Here is a 26,956-nt window from a genome sequence, read left to right as displayed (position 1 = left end):
CATGTAACGCACAAGAGGCTGGATGTGATTCAGTGCCCACGGTAATAAACTTTTTTGTTTTTTGCTTAGAAGTAAAAAAAAGTTGGGAATATATTTTCAGCGATATACTGTTAAAGAACATCCGGACGCCATCCATGCTGCTGAGAGCGACATTTAGATGATTAAAGATGGCAGTAAGCGATTTCTGGTAAACGCTGTTGATATTTGAAATCACCAAAACAAACACGCCCCTATAACCAAAAGGATCACACCACTATCTTGATGCCTCCTCCCCGACTATGGCAGAATCTGCTATACCCGAGGGTATGATGTCATCAATTAAAAAGCAATTTGTGTTACTATAATAATTGGTTGAATGTCTAATGGTTATTTAGCTCTTCTACCCCTTCAATGACAAAGTAATCCCTTCTATCCCAAAAAACAAACACCGTTTTCATGAACAGCTCCATACATAACGCGAGAGTACGAGTAACTAAAATATTACAAATGTGACAAGATTAAAGGGTTATAGCGATCACTAAAAGGGGAGCCAAAAGAAAAACCAACGTTACTCGCGTATCGAGAAGAAATGAAGCAACCTTGGGGTCCTTCTCTATTAGGTCTTTCCTAAGAGGTCTTTCCTTTCATAACCCTTCTTTTTGAAATTATATTCCCCTGGCCTTTTCCTCTTTTGTATTTTCTCTGCCATCTCTCTTTTTCTATAGTCGTTCTGCTAATGTCTGTCTTATACACTGAGCTCTCTCTCTCCTCCCCAATCATAAGTGTATATGCCCCTTACTGCTGATTGACTACAAGTTTGTTTTGGTTCTCGGTCCAATCCACTTTTCAACAGCATTTTTCAAAAATGGCTTACTGCACCTTTAAGTAAATATGTGCTGAGCACAAAAATAACAACAACAAAACAACAAAAATGACAGCAGTGAGAAAACAGCAGTTAAGAAAGCATCTGATCATAGTGATATGGATACGTTTACACTAGCTCTGCAATTCACCGGCATCGTGTCAACAGATGAAGTCATTTAACCCTCAGGGGTCTGAGGCTGATTTGGGGCCTGGAGAAGTTTTGACATGCCCTGACATTTGTGCTTTTTTCAGTTGTTCATAAACATATTAATGGAAAAAGTGTCATTACACTGTATTCAGCACAAACTAGGCTACAATCATATGTAAGGAACATGTATGTACATGTTTGTATTTTTGAAGGAATAACGTTTATGCGTGGTTATTGAAAAAACAAAAAACTTAAGTCACTGAAATAAAGCCAAAAAATATATATTAAATCTGTGTTCACAAGACTTCTGGGTATTGGAGGTTGTAGACTAGAGTTTTTGCTTCTAAATTATGTAAAAATTATCATTCCTACTCCTTCATATAAAACAATAGAGAGATTATTATTATTTAAATTTTCTAAAACATCTTTGGTCAAGAAACACAGTATGCGTGGAGGTGTGAATAATCATGAACAATGGGTGATTCTCACCTGAGAAGACAACAGAATCACATAAAGAGCTCTAATGACCTGCATAATAATGAGCTCTTTCAGTCAGGTAGGCTGTGAAAAAACCCTGTTGATCATGTCTCAAGCTCATCATAATGTAAATCAAACATACAGAAAAAACAGCAATACTGTGAAATATTATTACAATTTAAAATAATGGTATTCTATTATTAAAATATAATGCATTTCTATAATACAAAGTGTCTGAACAGTTATGTTACCTCTATGGCATTTCATATAGGCTTTTAGCTTAAAAGCATGCACATTTGGAGAAATATTGATGGATTCTCATGTTTATGTCAATTTTCTATACAGAGGAGTATTTATTCATTATTTATTGTCATCACTGTGAATGCTGGATACTGTTTTCAATTCATACTTGCAGCCGGAGGGCACTCTGTGCACTTTTAGTCCACAAATGCCAATGCTAAAGAAGAATAGGCAATCCAGGAAATAACTGAACTAACAGGCCAGAGATCGCTAACTATGGCTATTCAAAACACTTTTCAAGACAATAAATACACGATTGAGACGATGTATGCATGTATTGACTGAATTTGCCTCTGAATAGCGCTGACTCCGTGGGCGTGGCCGCATAAGCGGATAATGAGCTGAATCAAGGACTTCTGACATGGCTCTCTTTTCATACAGATTACATAAACACAGAATGTTTGTTTTCGATTTGACTTACACAATTTAAAACCTGACATTTCAACATTTCTTCTTTGTGATTAGTATTCACTAAGTTACAGTTCATTTTCTGAGAACTATCAGATTGGAGTTCGTTCAGAGGGAGACGAGAGATCACGCATCATGTTAGTTTTCTTTATTTTACAAAAATCACAACATTTTGTTTTTACTCTGAGTGTACACAAATAAAAGAAGATATTCCACAGATTAAAATGGTGTATAGCTCTTAATTGTATGTGCAACATTGATGGAGTATTTTGAGTCTCTTTCACACTGGTTAGAAAAAAAAAAACGCTGATCACGCCGGCGTGACCGCCGACCCGAGGGAGTTAAATTACAGTTATGATAGTTTCATTATAAAGTATATTTGAGACAACAGACTATATAGATCTGGCCATGTCATACTATAATTTGAATTAATCCCTTTTCTTTGCATAACACATTGACATTACAGTACAGAATGGCTCATTCGGCATTATCCTGAACATTGTATAAGCATTAATTTCATGTGTCACTGAATGGAAGAGAGGCTGTCGGGATCATGCATGAACATCAGATTTTTTCTGGCAAAATTGTCCAGAGTCTTTCTCAAAAAAATTCTTACATATAGCCCCTTTAATATTACTTAATAAAACTTAACTATTTTAGAAATGCATGAAATGAGAATTTCCTATATGTGTGTGTTTTTGACATAGGGAGAGGGTGTGGCCTATCGAGGACGTGTGCTGTTAGAGCTCATTACAAAGCTGTCTGATCAGGTGGAGCAAAAGATTGAAGATATACACCCGGATGACCTGCTGGTGGTAGAGGTGAGATCACGGTTATTCCTCCTGGGTTTAGCATCAGACATGTGATCATCAAATGAAACACCTCTATTGTGTTGTCACACAGAAATTCATGCGGAAGAGGAAGTTCTCCCTCTTTGCTGCATTCTACTCAGCAACTCTTCTTCAGGATGTGGATGATGCAATTCATTTTGAAGTCAGTATTGGTAACTACGGCAACAAGTTCGACAACACCTGTATGCCTCTGGCTTCCACCACACAGTTCAGCAGGGCTGTGTTTGATGGTGAGAAACCACCTCATGAAATGTTTAGTTCAAACATATATTCTGGAATGCCCCACATAAATATCTATACTGCTGTTTTACTTTGAAGTGGATACTTGTGGTATATGTTTTTCATCTGACAGAAACACCAGAACATTTATTCTATGTGATTTTACCTATTAATTCCAGGTGGATATGGATAACTGGTTGTAAAAATGTATAATAATCCTCTTATTGTTTTAATAAATATCCTTTAAAAGAAATTTGAATCCCTATATACAGTGTCTGGCCACCTTGGTCACTGTGCCCTTTTAACTCTTACCTTAGTCTAAACTTCTAAACGATAGTACACGCAGAGCCCTATGTAAACTTTTTTTTGTTTTTTAAATATTTCAAAACACAAAATAGTAAGAAGCTCTATGTTACATGAAATGCCCAATAACATTTCAGTTTAGATTATTTTGAAGGATCTTATCACCTATAAGCCAATGAGTGATACTCACTCAAGTATCTAACATCATTTCCACTGTTTTACATTGTTATTTAGGCTGCCATTACTACTACCTGCCATGGGGAAATGTGAAACCTGTGGTGGTCTTGTCTTCAGAGTGGGAGGATATCAGCCCTCGCATAGAGGCCCTGAACATGCTGCTCAGCATAGTTGACCGACTGGTGAGGAACGTCAACACATCAAAAAAGCACATATATCAAAGCACAATCCCTTATAATTGTATTTCATAATATGTTCATCATAATAGGAATCAAACCTGGAGCAGGTACAGCTGGAGCTCAAAGCAAGAAGTGACGAACAGGAAGTGGAGGAGAGGGTTGTCCAGCTGCTTGATGACGTCATAGCCGACTGCAGGTGCAGATGTGCTCAAGTGTTTTGTAAAGCTGTACTGCTCTCACTATGACCAACTAAAGCTTTCTTGTGTGTGCATGTGCTGTAGTGAGGAGCTCCCCGAGGTGGATAAATGGCCCTGTGCGACTCCGTTGGATAAAGCTCTGAGGAATCTGCGCAAGATTAACATGCAGCAGATAGTGCAGGTGGCACTGGCACTCAAACACGGACCAGAGACCGAGCTGAGTGCAGTGCTGGAGCAGGCTGAGGACTGGGCCATGAGACTACGTAACCTCGCTGAGGAGGTGAAAGAGATGTAGCTTGCATGTCGAAATTATATATTTTGGTGGTTTTGTGTGACCTGCACCTGATTCAAATAGTGACAGCAGTCTAATATACCTGCTGCAGTCTGTGTCATTAATACTGAAGAGGATTAGGACCAAGCAATTATAAAAAAAATAAAACCATCTTGAGATTAAAGTCATTATAATGCAAGTTTAAACAAACAATGTTGAGAATAAAATCATTAAATTTTGATTAAAAAGTTAGTCTGCTAATGACTGTTTGCTTGTCTTTAAAGGTGCCCTAGAACCAGTTTTTACAAGATGTAATATAAGTCTAAGGTGTCCCCTGAATGTGTCTGTGAAGTTTCAGCTCAAAATACCCCATAGATTTTTTTTAATTAATTTTTTTAACTGCCTATTTTGGGGCATCATTAACTATGCACCGATTCAGGCTGCGGCCCCTTTAAATCACGCGCTCCCTGCCCCCCCGAGCTCTCGACTATAATACAGTGCATTTACAAAGTTCACACAGCTAATATAACCCTCAAATGGATCTTTACAAGATGTTCGTCATGCATACTGCATGCATGTGTCGGATCATGTGAGTATAGTATTTATTTGAATGTTTACATTTGATTCTGAATGAGTTTGAGGCTATGCTTCGTGGCTAAAGCTAACATTACACACTGTTGAAGAGATTTATAAAGAATTAATTTGTGTTTATGAATTATACAGACTGCAAGTGTTTAAAAATGAAAATAGCGACGGCTTTCTTGTCTCCGTGAATACAGTAATAAACAATGGTAACTTTAACCACATTTAACAGTACATTAGCAACATGCTAACAAAACATTTATAAAGACAATGACTAAAATACATGTAATCATGGATCATGTCAGTTATTATCACTTATAGTTTTTCGCTATTGTTCTTGCTTGCTTACCTAGTCTGATGATTCAGCTGTGCACAGATCCAGACGTTAATACTGGCTGCCCTTGTGTAATGCCTTGAACATGGGCTGGCATATGCAAATATTGGGGTCATACATATTAATGATCCCGACTGTTATGTAACAGTCGGTGTTATGTTGAGATTCGCCTGAACAAATGAGATTTACACAAGAAGGAGGAAACAATGGAGTTTGAGACTCACTGTATGTCATTTCCATGTACTGAACTCTTGTTATTCAACTATGCCGAGGTAAATTAAATTTTTGATTCTAGGGCACCTTTAAAAATGTTTGAATTTTATATTAATTAGCTAATAGTTTTTGGTGTGGTATAAAAATTGTAAGTGAGAACTGATTGTGAAATTTCACTGATATGTAAAATGTTGGTGTCATAACCTTATTTATTAAAATGCAAGGTTACATGGGTCAAAAACAAGTTGGGGCATTGAGACCTGCTATATTAAAAGCACAGCTAAATGTCACAATTATCTTAATGGGTTCATGTGAAGATTGTTTTAAGTTAAATTAAAAGCTGTTATAATTTTAAAGTCTATTAAAGGTGGGGTAAGTAGATTTTCAAAAACGCTGTTGGACATTGTTGATATTTGAAATCAACCCAAACAAACCCACCACTCTCTTTATTGCTCCGCCTCCAAACTCACCCTCCAATCCTAACCACCCTACTCCGAGTCGGTCTCAAACCCCGGCCCGATCGCTGCTGGCAGGCGAGGCGAGTGCACTAACAATGATGCTAAACACAGCAGCTCCAGACAACCAATGACACTCAAACCCAGTTTTCACATGAGAAGTGGAATCAAAGCAGCCTCCGCATCTGTTTTCAGGCCTTCCTGCTTAGCTCTCTCCAGTGCTGGAAAGCTTTTCTACAACAACAACAACAACAACAACATTTATTTATAAAGCACATTTAAACACAGTGTAGATTGTTCCAAAGTGCTGTACAAAGTACAAAACAGATCTACACAAGAATAATTTACAAGTTTCCAAACGCTAAAGAATAAAAATACGATTTAAGAGAAGATTTAAAAATGTCCAATGAAGGAGCAGACCTCACATGATTTTCTAATATTAATGCTGGTCCTAAAGTGCTTGTCCAGTCATAAACCTTCATTCCAGTGATATTCTTTTGAGCTCTTTTGAATTGTGCCTCATCTTTCTTTCTGCAGTCTTTCTTCAAATTTCTCTCTGTCTCCTCGACCGTCATATGCACCCTAATGCTGATTGGCTACATGTTTGTTGTTGGTGTCGGCCTGACTACCTTCCAAACAGTGTTTTTTGAAAAACTACATGCCCCACCTTTAAATGTTGGCTATCAATTATATTGTAATGTTGAATGGCTATAATTACTCATTTTATCCCCAGAAATTGAGAAGAAAAAAACTTGATTAATTATGAAAAATGTGCGATTAATTAGATATTTTTTAATCAGTTGACAGCAGTACTTTCTTTCTTTCAGCCCCAGAACAGTCTTCCAGATATAATAATCTGGATGCTTCAGGGAGACAGACGAGTGGCCTACCACAGAATTCCCGCCCATCAAGTTCTCTTTTCCCAGGGTTACTGTGGCAAGCATTGCGGCCAACTTCAAACAGTTTTCATGAAGGTAACTAAATACACTATTTGGAAGCAAAACACATGCTAATGCTATAGTGCAAATGATGAATGGAACTGTAGGGGTATTGATAAATCTCTGTAAGTAATGTTGTGCTCAGCATCCGCAGGAGGACGTGGGATGTAGTAAGATCCCAGCTCAGATCAGGGTCAAGCTGTGGTTTGGACTCGCTGCTGATGTCAAATCCTTTAACCAGTTTGCAGAGGGCAAACTCTCTGTGTATGCAGAAACGGTGAGTGAGCAGTTACCCAGCATGCAATTTTTTGGGTGTTTCTTCACCTGTTGGCACTTTTGCCCTGTGGAATTTTACTAAACCGTTTTTCACTCTATTACTTACATATTAATTTTCTATTAACAGCAGTGTATATACAACTTATTTATATGGAAATCAATTTCACACAGTAAACATTGGAATAGTTTATTTCACTTTTTGTTTAGATTATCATACATTTTATAAATGTAGCAATTCATATTTTATAACTTATATTAATTCATATATTTTTTTTCCAAGTAAGAAAAAAGGTTGAAATCTATTGAAACCCCTGTGACATAAAATGGCAAAAAAAAAAAAAAAAAAAAAACACTATTATGTACAGTTACACTCCCTTTCAAAAAGTCAGTACATTTTTAAGAAATTAGGATTTATTAAAGAAATTAGTAGTTATATTCAGCAATGATGAATTAATCAAAAATGTTACAAAGAATTATACTGTTATTAATAAATGCGGTTCTTTTGAACTTTCTATTCATCAAATAATCCTGAAAAAAATATTGCATCATGGTTTTCACAAAAAAATAAAAAAAATAATTAAAAAAATAAGCTGCACAACTGTTTTCAAAGTGATAATAATGAGAAATGTTTCTTGAGCACCAAATCAGCATATTTGATTGATTTCTGAAGTATCATGTGACACTGAAGACTGGAGTAATGATGCTGAAAATTCAGCTTTTCCATTACATTTTAAAATATATTAAAAGAGAAAAAATATTTCACAATATTTAGCCTCTGTAAGCATAAGAGACTTCTTTAAAAAACAAACAAACTTTTGAATGTTAGTGTATGTGAAATAAAACAAAGAATCTCAGAATGGTGCTCAACTGCTCATTCTTTGTTTTTATACAGTTACAGTCTTTGGTTGAAGTTCTTTAATAGCTTCTTTTTGAGTTGAATGTGTCTTTTAGCATTATGTGTTTGAGTTACTGAGCTACTAAAGGAGTTATTTTGATCCACAGTATGAGAACCAGACTAAACTGGCCCTGGTGGGGAACTGGGGTACGACGGGTCTGACGTACCCCAAGTTCAGCGATGTGACTGGCAGAATCAAACTGCCAAAGGAGAGCTTCAAACCCTCTCCAGGATGGAGCTGGGCAGGAGACTGGTACGTCAGCCCAGAGAAAACGTGAGTACCACCTTATCATTAAATTTGCTCACAGACATTTTAGTATTAGTGATATCAACATCATTGAACACCCTGGAAAACGGCATAAGATGGATGTGTCTTTATACCCATGATGCCCAGAATGCTCTACGACGCTGATGCAGGTCATACAAGCTTTGTGGAGGAGGTGTTTGAAAATCAGATGCGTTTGCCAGGAGGACAGTGGATCGGCATGTCGGAGGGATACACAGATGTGGTCAGTGTGTAGATGTATTGTGACAAAACTGATGAAACTGATGAACAGTGTAGTTATTAGTTTTATTCATGAGGCACATAGGAATACTTAGTCAAAGTATATTTAAAAAAAATACTTTACTTTAAAAAGTGGACTAATATGTTCTACATTCAAATCAGTTGGCAGGAACTGACCTTTTTGTTCTTTATGTGTCCACCGGGGGGCAGAATGGAGAAAAGGCCGTGCCTAAAGATGAGATCGAGTGTCCCCCCGGCTGGGTGTGGGAGGATATTGAGTGGAGCGAGGATCTGAAGCGTGCGGTGGATGATCAAGGTATGGAAACTTTGAGAAGTCTTATGCCACTGACTTCTGCTCTTCATTATTTTGTATATAGAGATGATTTTCAAAAGAATGCATCTCCACAATAAATCTGCTTTTACCTGTAGGGTGGGAATATGGAATAACCCTCCCCCCGGACCGCCGGCCAAAGTCCTGGGTTCCATCCGAGAAGATGTACCACACCAACCGCCGGAGACGTTGGATCCGACTCCGCCGTAGAGATATGCTGAAAATGGAGGCGCTCAGAAAAGTACATCATCAGTCATTAGCAAAGTGTTGCCGCTCGGTTTGTTTTCAGTCAAAGAAATAATGAAGTTTCACATTGAGAGCAACTTATAAACAAAACGAAGAATCTTGGCCCTAGTTTCGTTTTGTTCCCTTTGAATTCCGGGGGATTCTGGTAAAGCTCAGGGTGGCGTGACATAAAGAGCTCTGTGTAGTCTCAGGAGGTCTTCCCCTGTCCCTGAACGCATCTGGTGAGAGGCAGATGGAGCTTGAGAGGACACCTAATTAATCATGCCATCTGAGAATAATCTGAAATCAATCCCCCACCTCTAATCCACTTGGCAGGAAAACCCGGGTCCAACTTTAAAGTCCTGCCGCAAATATGTTTAATGTTCATCATCTGTGTGAGGGTGTGTGTAGGGGCATGTGTGTGTGACAGAGAGGGAGAGAGCGATAAAGACCTTTTGTTTTAATCTGTGAAAGTTCTTATCCACATAGGCAAACAAGTTTGGGGAAAACACACTTTGTTAATAAAGATCAAAAAATACAATCTGCAGATCGCTGTTTCTGATAATAGTAATGTTAGACTGAAAAACATCAACATATTTGCTTTTTAGAGTCGCAGAGAATGGCAGTGGGCATCATTCGTTAAAACACGATCAGAACACATTTGTAAATCGCTTGTAAAGCCGTTTTTATGTAAATTTTCACATTCAATTCAATGTGACAGTTTACATAAGAATGGATTTATGAAAGATTTACACACTGATTTGTTCTGCTCGTGTTTCCTGAATGAGGCTCGGAGTGTTTACGTTTGTGGGTAAAGAGCTACAAGGTACAGGTGCGTGAGAGAGGGTTGAGTTCAAAAGGTGGTTAAAAAATATTTGGACAACTAAGTAAATACAAATCTATTAATGCACTAAAAGTTCAAAAGTTTGGGGTCGGTAAGGATTTTTTAAAAATATTTTTGAAAAGTCTACAGCATGTGCTCTTATGCTAAGGCTGCATTTATTTGATCAAAAATATTTTAATTGTAATAATATTTCACAGTATTACTGTTTACTTTTACAGAAATTATTGTAATATGCTGATTTGGTGTTCAAGAATTATCACAGTTAACAATCATTTGAAAACCATGATACATTTTTTAGGATTATTTGATTAGAAAGTTAAAAAGAACAGCATTTTTAAAAAATGGAAATATTTTGAAACATTACAAATGTCTTTACTGTCACTTGCTTAATAAAAGTATTAATTTCTTAAAAAAATTGTACTGACCCCTAACTTTTGAATGATAGTGTATATTATTTATGCATTTAATTTATTATTAAAACAAAAGACAAACAAATCATGCTAGAAATACTTCCAATTACTTTTAATATATTTATTAATAAAATGTTAAATTTTACCCTGAAAGTCAGCTGCACTTTAACTAGTCCATCACTTTAACTATGGAGTCTAATTTTGTTCTAATTTCAAGCATTTATAATTTATTAAAGTATAAATTTTTTTGTGAAATGTTTTGCTTGAAAAGTGTGCTTTAAAATAAATAAATAAGACCACTTAGATATTTTATGTAATACAGTATTATATATTTTATATAAGTGTCCAAATAGTTTTTGGGGTTGCTATGAGTAAAATCAGTGTCCTCATGGTGGCACTCTTTAAGCACAGATTTAGAAACGTTTCTCTTGTGGTACCTCCCGTCTCTCTACTCTATTAGATAACTTTAATTCCTCACTAATCCTTTCCTCACTAATCTAAAGATCCTCATGTCTGCTATTTGTCTTTTTTAATGTTTATTGCACTGTACACCACTGGATAGGATCATACAGAACATGCATATGAGAAAAAATACTTGAATATAATCAAGTTCAATTATGTAAATTAGTCTTTTTCTGCATGTGCTCAATCTTCCACAGCAGCGTCCGGACGAGTCAGAGCGCGAGGGCTGGGAGTATGCCTCTTTATTTGGCTGGAAGTTTCACCTCAAGCAGAAAAAGACGGACTCCTTCCGTCGCCGCCGCTGGAGATGTCGCATGGAACCATTAGAAAAGACGGGGCCGGCGGCCATTTTTGCCTTGGAGTGTTCGCTGGTAATGAGGGTTGACTATTTGAGTGATGTGGAGTTGGAATTGGGGTGAGATTTAGAAAGAGAGACAGTAATGAAAGGAAAGTGGTCGAAGAGAATCAAACGAAGGCGAGATGCAATTTAGACAAGGCAAAGGCGAGAATGGGTGTGGAGGGCTTTGAGTTTGGATGAATCGGAGGTGCTGAGAGAGACTGGGCAAGCAAAGTGGAATCAGCATGGTAAAATAAGGGCATCATGGGATATCATTTACAGGGAGACCGAGATGGAGCAGTGAGTGTGAAAGACGGTGTATGCATAAAGTCTAGTTAGCATGCTCATAGTCTGGTCCACTGGGCCCATTGTTACGGGTCTATTCCAGGCAGTTTTGGCACGAGATGTCATGTGGGCTTGGCTGGGTTAAAAATTGGGAGTTGACGATGGTCTGGAATGGATCCATGGTGCAAATAGTGCACTAGATGTTTCCCTTGCTCTGCCTCCCAGGGCACCTGAAAATTCTGATCCATAGACTCTGTTAATCCCATCAAATACTTAATTTAGTCAATAATTTTTCAATTATTTCCATATGATATAGAGTGTTTAACTTACAGTTTTTAAAACCTGCTCTTCCTGTAGCTCTGCTGCTAGAGCATAATCTGTTCATTTACATTTAATTTAAAGGTACATATGAGAAAGAGAATCTTTTAGAATGAATCAGACTTTTTACCACTACATATGAGAGATAGTACTATTTACAGTGAACCAATTAACTAGAATGAATCAGATGTTCCACCACTATTTATGAACAGTTTAAGACTAATTTATTAGAATGATTCAGACTTTTCACTGCTACATATGAGAGAGAGCTATTTTGGATGAATTGATTCACTAGAAGGAAACTTTCCACCACTACAGATAAAAAAGTTGTTTAGGTGAATCAGACTTTTCACTGCTATATATGAGAGATAAAGAGTTGTTTTAAGATGAACCTATTGTCCAGTTGTCCAATGAATTACACTTTTTGCCACCTCTACATTAGTCTCGCGGAGCCAGACCTTCAGACTGGAGGCAGCAGGTCTGGACTCCATGGCCGCTTTCATTGGCCAAGGACCGCCGTCTGACTGACATGTAAAGCAACCAATCACAGTTCATTTTGTTCAGCATCATTTTAGGGTCGTGAGAATATAACGTCAATGTCCCTACAATAACAGATTGGATGTATTTTACGTCTATGCCGCAAACTTTACATACTTCACATAATTTTGAAAATCTAACATTTATTTGATCTGATTTCGCCGAATGGCATCTTTGTTTCCAGGCATACCAGTAAAGAAAGTGACACACACGTCTCCTGAAAATCCTAAATAATTCAACCAATCAGATGACAACTTTGAAACTCCTGAAGTGTTTCCAATTTTGGCTGTGTCCGAAAACGTAGGCAGCTGACTTGTTGCCTCGCTGCCCTATATCAGCCAGTGACTTAGCATCCAGCGTTTGCACATAAAAGTACCTCACAAAATTAATTTTGCAGAGACTTTTGAGGCAGCGTAACGGTTTAATGATCTACAACAAAATAGAGTGAGCTTTGGAGATAACTAAGCAAATATTTAATAACTAGTAATTTCTCACTAGAAATGACGTCAGAAGTGGAAAACGTTGGTCGAAAACTTACATTTACACAGAAACTGACCGCCAACCGCAACTTTCAGACGCCATCTTTATTTTTTTAACTCAACTGTCACAGAACGAAAACAAAGGATTGTAGGATATCAAAGGCAATGAAGGATAAATTTATGCTGCCTTCAAAAATCGATTAGATGAAGGTATCTCAGACAGGAAGTGAAGCTAACATTAGATTCGGACGTACCTTGATGCCTTCCTGCCTTGGAATGCATCCTCCAAAGGCAGCGGTTTTCAGTTTTCTGACACAGCCTTTGTGTGTCATATGCATCACACATTCAGCCAACGGTATGTGTGCATGACGTCTGAGGCTTAGACAACCTGTACATATGCAAGAGAGTTAGGATGATTCGATTAACTGTAATGAATCTAACTTTTCACCTCCACATATGAGAGACCAAAAAGTAGGTTTGATTATAGCTTGCTTAGCACAAAAGCTGCATGTGCGAACAATGTGACATTAAAAATAGCAATTCAGTGTTTGCGTGCGCTACATAGCTACTCATTGGAATTGAATTCCAATTTCTGTTTTTGTTTTAGAGGGCAATTTGGAGGGTGTGTTTCTTTTCTTTTTTTCCTCCTAAACTGTACAAGGGTATTGGGTTATGTAAATATTGTGAGCCACAAATGACATAGCAGTTTCATTTTGGTTCAGAGACATCATCAGGCATTTTATTCAGAGAAGATCAGGATTTTTCTATGTGTCAAAATAATATGTGAGTGTCTTGGGGTGGTGACATGTAATCACTTCATGCCAGTGGTTTGTGGTGCATATACAGTTGCCCTTTCCACAACTGACAGCAGTTATCATTAACACATACTCTGTTTACCCTTTTGGTAAGAATATTGTGATATTTGATCCAACATGAATGCTTTTGTCTGAACGCCAAAATGTGTGAGTCTACTGTTTAGGTTGAAGTAACATAATGTGTCACACAGTGTTTTTTTCTTTTTTCTTTATGTCAACAGAGCAGTGTTACTGATGAAAAAAATGATGATAAATCAATTACAACAACCTTTGGTGTCAACCGCCCAACCATATCCTGCTTCTTTGAAAGTGAGTTGAACATGTTAGTTTTCTTGTTTTATTTAAAATAACGACAGATTTAAATGATGACTGAAACAACACTGCCATGCTTCTTTTTGATTCTTCAGATGGGACCCTTTATCATTTGCGATGTTACTTGTATCAGGCCAGAGACCTGATGGCAATGGATAAGGACAGTTTCTCAGGTGAGCATACCATAAATGACCCAAACATAGCTATTACAGACATATCAAGGTTTGTGTGAATCACGGTTGTGCACGGTTGTGTTATTTAAAATAAGTGTTTTCTTTTTAATATATGTAACATCTCGGTTACGTATGTAACCATGGTTCCCTGAAAAGGGAACAAGACGCTGCGTCGAAACACTGTGGGAATGCCTCTGCGTGATTGTTTTGTGAAGCACATATGGAATCAGTCCAAGGGCATGATAGAACATCATAGGCGGGTGATGTTATTGACCAGGAAACTATAAAGCATACCCAGACCAAACAGAGTTAACTTCTGATTGGCTGGGGAACCAGGGAACCATGATTACATACGTAACCGAGACATTCCCTTTCAAGGGAACTTGCACTGTGTCGAAACACTGTGGGAACACTATACCCATGCCGCTGTACGAGCAAGTGCCTGTCCGTGTGAAATCGTATGTGCACACTAAGACAAGAGCACCTGCATCCCTGCAGTGGAGCCGAGGTCAAGGTCATAAAACTTCACGAACGTGTCCGACGAGGACCAGTCTGCCGCATCACAAACATCTTGTAGAGAAAATCCTGACAGTAATGCTTCGGAAGCAGCAATACTCCTGGTAGAGTGGGCCTGTAGATCCAAAGGTGAAGGCTGACCAGCTAACTCATAAGCAAGTGAAATGCATATATTTCTAAGTAAATAAAACACACAGCTTTACTATTAGTAGAGAGACACTGCCAAGTAGAACTAATTCACACGCAATTGCTCTCTCACCAATGCATTCATATAAATCTTTACTGTGCTACTTTATCTGTATCTGATTTAGAATGAGCAGAAATCTGTGAGAAATATAACGACCCAAAGACAAAATAACTGATAAAAAAAACTTACGTTGGAGCATAGGCTTGTGGGCAGCGCTGAGTCACATGCCATAATAGCTGTGCACAAGGCAACCCACATTCTATTATCAGCTCGAGGTCGTTCACACATAATACATTTTTGCTTTCAAAAACGCGAAACGTGGACAGTGGAATAGGGAAAAAAAACAAGGTCTCGAGATGTTAAAAGTTAAAAGTTTAACTGATTTGAATTTGAGCGATGCGTTTTTAGAATGCTGTGCAAAAGACGCAAGACTGTCCGTCTAGCATGTATTTAAATAGAAAAACTATGGAAAAAGTAGTGTCAACTCGACTTTAATCACATAAATGTCAACTTTCAAAAATCTGAAGTTGTTCAACCCGCACCTCGGGGTGAAGTCTGATTTAAATACCCCGGGATGTAAACTTGCCTCAGAGAAAGCAGCTTCCCTTGAGCCCACAGGAGCTTCTGGTGAGCCAGCTTGTATAAATGGCACGACCCTGATGGTTTAAGTACGAGACCACTGATGTGTTGTCTGTACGTGATGGCCTCTTAGGTCTGTGAGGAAGTGTTTCAGAGCCTGAAACACGGCCAGCATTTTGAGGCAATTTATGTGCCACGAGAGGTGATGGTCCCACCACAGACCTTGAGCTGAGCAACCTCTCATGATCGCCCCCCCCAGCCTGTGAGGGATGCATCCATCGTTAGCATGATGTGAGGACAAGGAGCTCCCGGCACAGGTCCTTGGGAAAGGAAGGTTTTTTCCACATGGCTAATGCACGAAGGTCACCACGTGACCTTGATCATGCAGAGTGGATTTCCCTTCAGGAAAAACCCCTGGGTCTTAAGCCACCACTGCAAAGGTCTCATATACATCAGGCCAAAAGGTATCATGTTGGACCTAACAGTCTCTAGCTTTAGCTCTTTTACGGCTAATCCCATACCACACTTGGTCCTTTGAGCTGAAGAAAGCACACTCTCCTTGGCATTCAACCTCAACCCCAACTTTCTCATGTGAGCAAGAACGACATCTCGATGTCGAACCGCCAACTGCTCTGAATGAGCTAGAATCAACCAATTGTCGATATAATTTAGTATGTGGATGCCCTGGAGTCGCAGGGGAGCCAGAGCTGCATCCACACACTTTGTGAAAATGCGAAGTGATAAAGATGGAAGTATGCGTCCTTCAGATCTATCGTGATAAACCAGCCCTCTGACCTGATTTGTAACACGATTTGCTTCAGAGTAAGCATCTTGTATTTGAGCTTCCCTACAGATTGATTCAGTTGGTGCAGAACTACAATGCAGGACATTGTATGCAGACATGCCGCAGCTTGACCTGCAGCTGAATAAGCTTTAACCAACAACGCCAATGTAGCTCTCAGTGGCTTGGTGGGTATCGTTGGGGCTTTAAGGGACGATGCAGACTCTGGGGAGAGATAGCTCGCGGAAGTAACCACAGAGTGTGCTTCCAAATCCTGAGATGAAACACTGGACATGGCAGATGAAGGCAGAGAAAGGGCAAGGCCCATCTCTAACCCCTATGAATTATTCATCTATGAACACCACAACCTGAGCCACTGCTCTGCCTCAGCAGAAGCAGGACCCGAGCCGTGAGGAATTGCGAGCCATGGCACCCCCGCTCAAAGAGTGCCCGGCGGGTGTCTTAATGGCAGCGTAAGAACGGGCATTCTTAACGGCAGCGTTCTTAACGATAGCTGCTCACAGTGCTCACATTCAGCCCCCTCGAGAGATGGCTAAGCATGCTGCGCACACAAAACGTGTATCCCAACCCGTGATAAAAATGTGGGCAGGGATGAACACACTTCCTGAATTGCTGTTCGCTTGCTATAATATATATATATATATATATATATATATATATATTATAATATATATGTGTGTGTGCTTGAATTCGTGCAAGAGACAGATAACAATTAAGGCTTAGTAACAATCAGGGCTTGAAATTAGATTCAGCTGATTTCAGCTGTGGCGGGTATGACAGCCACTCCCACTAGCCACTTTGGCGAGTTGAATTTAATCTTAGCATACAGCCAGATGATCATTGAAGATCGTCATATCACAAAATTACAATTCAATTACAATTCTTTATCAATGAACTTGTGAAGGCGGGATAGGTGGAATCGCGCTGAATGGCACACAAAAGAAACGCCCTCTCACGTGCGCTCTCTCTCTCTCTCTCTCTCTGTCACGCGCGCGATCAGTTCTCCTTGCTACTGAATAGTCAAATACACGCAAACACAGATGTCAAAATGTACATACGTCTGCTATGTCCAGTGTTGGGGGTAACGAGTTACAAAGTTAGTATAGCCTAATTATCTCAACATTGTCAATTGCGTTGTCAATCAAATGTAAGGAGTAGAAGTAAAAAGTCGGCTGAAAAATAATTACTCCAGTAAAGTATAGATACCCAAAATTTCTACTTAAATAAGGTAAGAAAGTATTTGTACTTCGTTATTTGACACCTCTGGTCATTCATTTTGTAAAGCAGCTTGTATTGCACTGTGACTTCTCAGATCCTGAACTTGTGGTTATTTGCATGGATTCTGAGTAATATACTCTTCTGAATGCAGTAATAACATGATATTCAGACACACAGCAGGCATCGGTGAAATCTGCCTTTTAAGACATTTACTACAATTCCACATGGCATGAAGAGTGCTGTGCTAGCTGCAATGACATTTTGATCAAGTTGACATAAAATATGATACATATTTCCAGGTCATGTGGTGACACGCATTGAGGTCAATGAGTTGTCCTAATTTGAAGCATATTGAGAGCAATAGCGTAACACGGCAGAATTATGATTTTATGATTTTCTGTTAAAGGTCAGTATTGCCTAGAATAATAGGAGCATTTTATAAATAATGAAATCATAAAAGTGAAGTCTTTTGAGATGAAATGGTAGAGGAACCTTAACTGAGTTTACGTCTGAGGGGGTGAAATATTGTACCTGGCACAGGCTGGGCCAAGGCAGTTTGGGTCAACTGTAGCCCAGAGAAGTAAAATGAAGTAGATTTACAATGGTGTCCATGAGAGAAGAAGTTGGCAGCGAAGATGTAAAAAATGTCATTTGTATTGAGAAGAGGTGGTACATGAAGTAAAACAAATCAAGTCGGAGCCATGGTTTAGCGGTTAGTGCATGAGGTCTGATGCTGTTGCTCTTATGGACAAAGCAAGTTTGAATCTGGCTTGCAACATTCACCCCCTTATTTCTCCCCCTATCACATCCTGTCTTCTCTGAACCTTAAAAAGTGAAAAGCCCTGAAAAAAAAAAGAGATATTATATGCTGAATTTGTTGCTCCACTCTGCCGTTTTTCTTATTGATTTACTGGCACTGGTTCCTTTTTTGCCAAGCTAATTTTTCATGAGAAATAATCTTCCGTGACTTGTGTCCTTGGAAAGTATCAAAACAAGTGCACATAAAGCACGTGCACTGCATGTATTTTTTTTAAATTCAAGATGCACATGTAATGTTTTGTTGGGTCAAGGAAGGGACTTCATTTTGGGATTGTGGTTAGAGCAGCAGGAGTTTATGTAAACTGTCTAAACACACACATCAAGTCAAGTCACCTTTATTTATATAGCGCTTTTTACAATGCAGATTGTGTCAAAGCATCTTTACAGTGATAACTATTATATAGTGATAACTATAACTATTATTCTTTTAATAATTGTAATTTGAAAGAGTCGTAAATGTATTTCAGCCACCAATATGTGTAGTGCTCTCGACTCTGTTTAAGCCATTCAACAGAATTTCCCTCATAAATGTGCAGATTCCGTGTGGGCCTTGTTATTACCTTATATTAATATTACCTATTAATAAACATGAAGTGAGTTTTCATTCAAAATGTGACACTGATTGTTGATGTTGGCAAAAAAACAGTCCCTGAAAAAGTCAAATATAAAAGAGCTTTCTTGGCAACACCGGAGCAGTATTTCACCCCCTTTAAACCATAGCGAGTGTTGCCATGGTCTAAAGCTCTACGTTGTGGTAGTGAAATTTTTAACCCAGAGTGCTCCACATCATTAAAATGCAGGCAAAATACGCCTGCTGGTTATCACCCATTAGAGATGTCTGGTATAAATCTCCTATGCATGGAAAAACCATAGTCTAAAAATGAGAACAAAGCGGACAAGGATGAAAAGAAAAGAGACTTTAAGGTGGAGAAAGATCTGAAGTATATTGTTTTTTGTTTTTTGCGAAATCCTGGAAATGTAGCTACCCGGGCTATGCGTTTAAGGTTCATTCTGAACCCGCAAGCACAGATGAAAAAACATTGAGGATCCTTTTAAAAATACAGGCCTGGTATAAATCAGGCCAGTCTGGCGCTCTGATCTCAAATCTACAAATAGTTTTGGGTCAGTCTCCTGATGCACAAAACCCAACCTAGATCTTTTACAGGGTTCTGAGCTCTGAGGAAAATGAATAAATCAAGCTCGAGGCAGAAATCACTTGTCCTTGGTGCGCTTGAGAAGGAGTTTGGTAAAGGGAAATGATCGATGGACCACAATATTTATAAAGGAGGGAAAAATGTAGAGCAGCATCAGTGCTTTGGCTACCGCAGGGGGATTAGATGAAATCAGAGGTTCTTGCCAGATGTTATATGGTTGTAGGCCCCTCTGTGCTAAAGTTGGATATCTATCTATCTATCTATCTATCTATCTATCTATCTATCTATCTATCTATCTATCTATCTATCTATCTAAGTCTACTGATCTTTCAAACTATTGTTTACTGTACTTTGACATTTTTTTTTAAATATTTTGATTATAACAGTTTTTTATACATACACAAAACAGATCAAATTAAAGTCCACATAATATGTACAAACAGTATTTTTGACATGCATTAGAATAAGATTTTGTACAGTTAAACACTGTATAGTATTGATATATGGGAAATAATCCACTGCCAAAATCCTTTTTCTATTTTCTTTGAGCATGTCATTGTTCCCAAGGGTCATGCATCATGTTTGAGTCGTACACGTGGGCAGCCGTCGACATGTCCAGTCCCACAATGCCCTTGGGGAAGACAGTTTATTTACATTTCACTGTAAGCAGGCAGATTAGACACTGCCTGTGTTTATTTCCCATTGGCTCCTGGGTAACAGTGCACGCTCCCCATAGCTTGTTTATCCCTTTGTTTATTTGAGCCACTGTGTTTGTGGGAAGTGGGAAGTTGTGTGTATGTGTGTAACTGGGCTAGTTTAATAAGAGCTGGGAAAAGTGTCTGTTTCTCCCTCCCAAGTGAAACTATCCCACTGAGGCTGCTTTACGTCGACTGAAATAATAAACTTTGACTGTCCCTCCAATCTCTGGCATTCCTAAGTAGTTGATGTCACTGTATTATTTTTCTAAACACATGCACACACACACACACACACACACACACACACACACACACACACACACACACACACACACACGTTTGTTTTTGTGAATTGTGGGGACATTCCATAGATGTAATGGTTTTTATACTGTACAAACTGTATTTTCTATCACCCTACACCAACCCTACCCCTAAACCTACCCATCACAGAAAACTGCACATTTTTACTTTCTCAAAAAAAAAAAAAAAAAAAAAAAACTCATTCTGTATGATTTATAAGCCTTTTGAAAAATGGGGACATGGGGTAATGTTCTCATAAGTCACCCTCTCCTTGTAATACCTATGTCATACCCATGTCATTATACAAATTTGTGTCCTGATGGTACAAAAACGCACGTGCACACACACACACAAATACAAATGCTTGGATTTTGTGCATTTTAAAGGAATAGTTTACTAAAACCAAAAACTATGCCATTATTTTCTCACCCTCATGTCATTAAAACTCATGATGCAGAGAAATCTGGAAGAATGTACACTTTGCTGTTTTCAGTGACAGTTCATAGTGACCACAGTTGTCATGCTCCAGAAAGGACAAAAAAGTAATCTATACTACTTGTGCACTATGTTCCTAGTGTTCTTTAAATAATATTAAAGCTTGGGTCAAATTCCTGTTTTGACAAAACTCACAAATTTGAATTTGGGCTTGCATTCAAATTGAAATTTGGCTTCTCAAGACATGTCACGCATGCCTATTTGACAAAAAATTGAAATTTGAACCTAACTACATAGAGATTTGGAATGACAATGACATAATTCTTTATTTTTGGATGAACTATCTGTTTAAAACACTCGCTTAAATACATAAACACTCACACATGCACATGCTTTCGCTAACTCGCTCACTTTTTTCCCCCTTTCTCTGTCTCACAACCACACATCATCTTTCAGACATTACATAGACCTACTAAAGTTCAAAAATGGTCTCTCACTCCCTGCACCATAACTCAGGGTATCTCTGGTTCTTTTCACTTCCATAATTGATGTTATATTCTTGGCAAAGTCACCCTTATTACAGAACAAAATAAAAACAGAAATGCTTGTGTTTATTATGTTTACTGATGCATTGAAAGTCTGGTTCTGAGGAGAACGTACCGAAGCACTGCCTCGGTCTTGATGGCAAACAGACTTCAATGAGTTGATGGCTGCACATCTTTCCCAACTCTTGATGCAGTTCTTTCCATTGCATTTACCCATCTACGTGGCAATAACCTCCGTCTGACCTGACAAAGTCTTTCTCATTTCACTTGACAGTTTAGATCTAATTTTTGACAATATACAAATGCAGATTACCTATGCTATTCCCTCTCAATGTGAACTTGCAACTCATGCCTCACTCATCTTGACATGAAAATGCGATGCAGTTCAGTGACCTTTGATCTTTGACTCTTTGATTAGATCCCTATGCCATTGTGTCCTTCCTGCATCAGAGTCAGAAGACGGTGACTGTTCGGAACACACTCAATCCCACCTGGGACCAGACCCTCATCTTCTACGAAGTGGAAATATTTGGAGACTGCCAAGTGACTGAGAAGAGCCCTCCACACATTGTGGTGGAGCTGTACGATCAGGACACCTATGTGAGTTTTCATTGTGTTGGTATGTGTTATTTTATAAGTGGGTGTGTTTCATGTCAAATTTGTCTTGCATAGCCAGACTTTTGACTAGTGACATGAAGTCTGGTCCAATTTACAGCTTATTCAGGTTGAGAACCACCAACTTTGTAAGGCAGAGATTATCTGACCAAAGTTCCTTTATAGGAAGTCATATTCATAACGCCAAGCAAGTACAGCTCTTATCTACTTGAATGAGAAAAGACAGAAATCCATGTAACTGTTTGACAAATGTATTTTCAATTATGTATTTTAAATTGAATTATTAAAATCTGACAATGCTGGTATCATAAATTGGACTTCTTATACCAGTACTGTTATTGTTAACTAAAATTATTTTAGTTATTAAAAAGTTGCTTTTTAAAATAAAAAAAATAAAAAAATTCAAAATAAAATACAATTTAAATATTACATGAATATCTAAAACAAAAATATGAAATGTTGTCTGGGCAACTAACTGAAATAAAATAAGTAATGAAATAAAAATACATTAAAGCTAAATAGAAATATTTTAAAAAATGATCTACAATGAAGCACATAACAAAATTACTAAACTTTAAAATTAAAATGAATAATATATTTTAAAATAATAATAAATCTGTCATGGTGTGGTCAGGCAAAAGGAGGAATTGCAGCACTTTTATTAAAGAAAAACAAAGAAGATAATCCACAAAGAAGAAGAATATAGCAAATACGTGGCAGCATAAAAAACACAAAACAAAGAACTGAACAAATTGAGGGCTCTTAATACTCAGAGGCAAACGAGGGGACTAAGGGTACGTTTACACGACAACAATATGCTTAAAATGGAGAAGTTTTTCCTATGAGTTTTCTGCGTACAGACGACACCATTGTCAAAATGATCCCCATTCACACGGATCCGCGAAAACGACTAATAACGCCATTAGATGGCGATGAAACACCATAGACTGAACATTTAATATGTATGTACATAATGTCATCGTTCAACAGGTTCGTGTTTTTGTTATTTACACAGAGACCGTTTTCAAAAATGTGCACTTTGAAACCCGTTTTCAAAAGCTTGCGTTTTCAGGCACCCAAAATACCATTGTCGTGTAAATGAACTGCCACACCGCATTAAAAGTTTTATGTTTTTAGTTGAAAATGGTGTCGTGTAAATAGCCCCTAAATGAACAACAGGTGACACAAGAGGAAACTAGGGCTGTGTCCAAAATCACCCCTTATACCCTTAAATAGGGCACGAAACCATAGTGGACATTACCAAGTGCACTCATTCAATCCCACAATGCATCGCAATAATGAGTGTTACCCATAATGCACTGTGAGAGTCGTGCTGAGCACTGAATTAATTCCTGCGTCTGACCAGAAGATGGCTCCCGCAACTGAATCTTCCATCCATCCACTTGCCAATGTGGCTACAGTGTAATATCATACAGGTATAAATTCATTTTTACTTGATAATTAAATTGTTTAATTAAGGTTTATACGTGCTAGTTTCTAGGGCTGGGACAATACATTGATTCTCGATTCGCGATACAAAGAATCTGGAGTGATTATGATATATTCTGATGTATCACGATCTCTCGAGTCGATTTTGAGCTTAGTTTTTAACAGCAGATGGCACTACATGCTTTAGAAACTCCCGTACTTTGCTTGCTCGGGTTCCTTTACACACACCACTTAAACCTAAAGTAATCATTCATAAAGTTCGAAAAGGTTGAAGCAAATTACAAGGGTGTTCACAGTAGGCTGTGTTTACATTAATATCGCATCATAAAAGCATTCTGAGCCAAGGTGCAAGTATATTTAACCACTTACATGACTTGGCCGAACAGCATTCTTCTTCGTGAACATTTGAGTGTCTGGTTAAAAACTAGCTTAGAGCGCCATCTGCTGTTAAAGCTAAGCTCAGAATCGATTCGAGAGAGAAAATATCAGGATTGATCCAGATTCATTGTATCGAGAAGCAATTTATTGTCCCAGCCCTACTAGTTTCCATGACAGAGTTCAAGATAAATCTTTCCATTACTACTGGAGCTGCCGGTTTGCTAAGTTTCAAATGATTATTAAACTATGCAAAAGCGACAACCCTTCCGCTGCTCTCAGTGTCTGAATTTACGTTTTCAATCACTTCTTCAAGTAGACTATATTAATGGACTAATGTAGGGAATAGTGAATGAGAGTATAGGGGGTGATTCTGAACATAGCATAGGTCAACTATCAGTGACACAGGAAAACAGAAACAACAGAACCAAACCAAAACAGAATATACACATTGCAAAATTCATTTTGTTTTATATGCCATTTAGGGACAGGTTAATGATACCACAGTATCAGCCTAAGCCATAGCCTAACACTGGAAACATTAATTAAAATAATGTTAAATGATTATTTCACAGACAGAAAGCTAAGGCAGTTATGAATATCAAGTTTGCTTGCTACCAAACGTCTCAAACAAAACTCTTGAGTGTTTCAAACCTAGCCTGAACCTGACAAACTTTCACAAGCTTTGCTGTGTTTAGTTTTTCCCAGGAACGTCATAGTATCCTCCTGTTAACCTGGTCTTGAAACAGAAAATGCTTGACAAGTTATTTGACCTCTTCAGGGTTCTGATGAGTTTATGGGCCGCTGTGTTTGCCAGCCTTCAATGGTGTCTTCCCCTCGCCTCGCCTGGTATCCCATCCAGAAAGCTGGGAAGGCTGCTGGAGAACTGCTTGCTGCTTTCGAGCTTATTCGTAGAGAAAAAGTAAGAGTTATCTCAATGATTATCATTCATAGTCATTACCATCAGTTGTGATACTGTAATTGGCATCATTGGCCTTCATTTTCCAATTTTCAGTGCTCCTTGTCCTTGTCCACAGGGATGATACCATAATATGAGGCCATAAAGGTCACCATCCATCATAATAATGATGATTCTGTGGGATTCTTTGCGTCCTCTAGACATACAGTGCTCAGCGTAAATAAGTACACCCCCTTTGAAAAGTAACATTTTAAACAATATCTCAATGAACACAAAAACTATTTCCAAAATGTTGACAAGACTAAGTTTAATATAACATCTGTTTAACTTATAACATGAAAGTAAGGTTAATAATATAACTTAGATTACACATTTTTACTCAAATTAGGGTGATGCAAAAATGAGTACACCCCACAACAAAAACTACTACATCTAGTACTTTGTATGGCCTCCATGATTTTTAATGACAGCACCAAGTCTTCTAGGCATGGAATGAAGAAGCTGGCGACATTTTGCAACGTCTATCTTTTTCCATTCTTCAAGATTGACCTCTTTTAGAGACTGGATGCTGGATGGAGAGTGATGCTCAACTTTTCTCTTCAGGATTCCCCATCGGTGTTAGATTGGGTTCAGATCAGGAGCCACTGAATCACTTTCACCCTGTTCTTCTTCAGAAATCCAACAGTGGCTTTAGATGTGTGTTTAGGATCATTGTCATGTTGGAAAAGTGCTCGACGACCAAGGGCACGGAGTGATGGTAGCATCTTCTCTTTCAGTATAGAGCAGTACATCTGTGAATTCATGAAGCCATCAATGAAATGCAGCTCCCCGACACCAGCAGCACTCATGCAGCCCCACATAAGGACACTGCCACCACCATGTTTCACTGTAGGCACCATGCATTTTCTTTGTATTCCTCACTTTTGTAACGCCATACAGTTTTGAAGCCATCAGTTCCAAAAACGTCTATCTTGGTCTCATCACTCCAGAGTATAGAGTCCCAGTAGTCTTTGTCATCATGGGCCCTGGCAAACTCTAGACGGGCTTTTTTGTGCCTGGGCTTTAGGAGAGGCTTCTTTCGTGGACGGCACCCATGCATGCCATTCCTCTGCAGTGTACGCCGTATTGTGTCATGGGAAATAGTCACTTCAGTTTGGCTTTCTACTTCTTTAGATAACTGCAGTGAACTTGCATGCCGATTTTCTTCAACCCTTCTCATCAGAAGACGCTCCTGTCGAGGTGTTAACTTCCGTGGACGACGTGGACGTCTCTGTGAGATGGTTGCAGTTCCATCTTTTTTACATTTTTATACCACTTTTGCTACATTATTCTGACTGATAAGTAAAGCTTTGCTGATCTTCTTGTAGCCTTCACCTTTCTGGTGTAAAGAAATTATTTTCTTTCTCAGGTCTTGTGACATTTCTCTTCCATGTGGTGCCATTGCTGACAGCATGAAATGGGAAAGGGGTTTTAACACTTTTTTATAGTCAACTGTCTGCTGGACACCTGTGTAATGAATAATTAGACTCATCTGTGGTTGAATTCTTGTTAAATTAGACATTTGTAGTCTAAAATTTAGCTTTGCTCCAGAGACTTTCAGTGGGGTGTACTCATTTTTGCATCACCCTTATTTGAATAAAACTGAAAATTTTGTTCTCAAAATTATATTATTAACCTTACTTTCATGTTATAAGTTAAACAGATGTTATGTAAAACTTGAAGAAATTGTTTTTATGTTCATTGAGATATTGTTTAAAATGTTACTTTTCAAAGGGGGGTGTACTCATTGACACTGAGCACTGTATCTAGCACAGCTGTTGTCTGCAGCATCTCTGTTGAAAGAGATGCTTTTGTTATGAGTTTAACCCACAAGTGTTTACATGGCACATATCACAGCTTCTCCAGCACCACAGAGGAAGTTTAGTGGCTCCTTCACCCACACAGTTGTATTTGTATGCATAGCATCTGGCAACATATGATTTAAAATTCAAAACCGCTCTCTGTTTTTATAGTACATCTGTGTACACATTGATGTGTGTTGAAATAATGTATTAATTTGTGTTCTTTTTTTTTATTTCTTCACAGCCTGCAGTTCATCACATCCCAGGTCAAGAGGTTAGTCATATTTCTTTAAGCCCTTTGTTTTTTTTTTGTCATTTTTTCTGTCTTCTATAAAAAAAATTGCGCACACACACACACACACACACTTCCTATCCTCCTTCAAGTTACTGCTACTCCCTGTTCTC

The 26,956-nt window shown here is 38.3% G+C and overlaps 1 protein-coding gene across 12 annotated transcripts in view; it reads left to right on the top strand.

Moving 5' to 3' along the window:
- Positions 1 to 26,956, top strand: part of dysf (dysferlin, limb girdle muscular dystrophy 2B (autosomal recessive)) — a 106,400-nt gene that overhangs the window by 22,593 nt on the left and 56,851 nt on the right. For 11 of the 12 annotated variants that reach the window (XM_048184017.1, XM_048184010.1, XM_048184019.1 and 8 more), the window contains 17 exons: positions 2,884 to 2,997; positions 3,080 to 3,257; positions 3,784 to 3,908; positions 3,995 to 4,101; positions 4,187 to 4,382; positions 6,785 to 6,931; positions 7,041 to 7,172; positions 8,174 to 8,340; positions 8,461 to 8,575; positions 8,782 to 8,887; positions 9,001 to 9,143; positions 11,041 to 11,214; positions 13,836 to 13,923; positions 14,022 to 14,099; positions 21,771 to 21,952; positions 24,573 to 24,713; positions 26,796 to 26,825. In XM_048184017.1, the coding sequence (XP_048039974.1) occupies positions 2,884 to 2,997; positions 3,080 to 3,257; positions 3,784 to 3,908; positions 3,995 to 4,101; positions 4,187 to 4,382; positions 6,785 to 6,931; positions 7,041 to 7,172; positions 8,174 to 8,340; positions 8,461 to 8,575; positions 8,782 to 8,887; positions 9,001 to 9,143; positions 11,041 to 11,214; positions 13,836 to 13,923; positions 14,022 to 14,099; positions 21,771 to 21,952; positions 24,573 to 24,713; positions 26,796 to 26,825 (2,223 nt within the window). The remainder of the gene's footprint in view (positions 1 to 2,883; positions 2,998 to 3,079; positions 3,258 to 3,783; positions 3,909 to 3,994; positions 4,102 to 4,186; positions 4,383 to 6,784; positions 6,932 to 7,040; positions 7,173 to 8,173; positions 8,341 to 8,460; positions 8,576 to 8,781; positions 8,888 to 9,000; positions 9,144 to 11,040; positions 11,215 to 13,835; positions 13,924 to 14,021; positions 14,100 to 21,770; positions 21,953 to 24,572; positions 24,714 to 26,795; positions 26,826 to 26,956) is intronic. The other variant, XM_048184009.1, reaches the window with a different exon arrangement.

The sequence above is a fragment of the Megalobrama amblycephala genome, linkage group LG3, assembly GCF_018812025.1.
Source record: "Megalobrama amblycephala isolate DHTTF-2021 linkage group LG3, ASM1881202v1, whole genome shotgun sequence".
NCBI classification, from domain to species: domain Eukaryota; kingdom Metazoa; phylum Chordata; class Actinopteri; order Cypriniformes; family Xenocyprididae; genus Megalobrama; species Megalobrama amblycephala.
The sequence above is the reverse complement of the archived record's forward strand: the minus strand, read 5'-3'. Positions and strand labels throughout refer to the sequence as shown.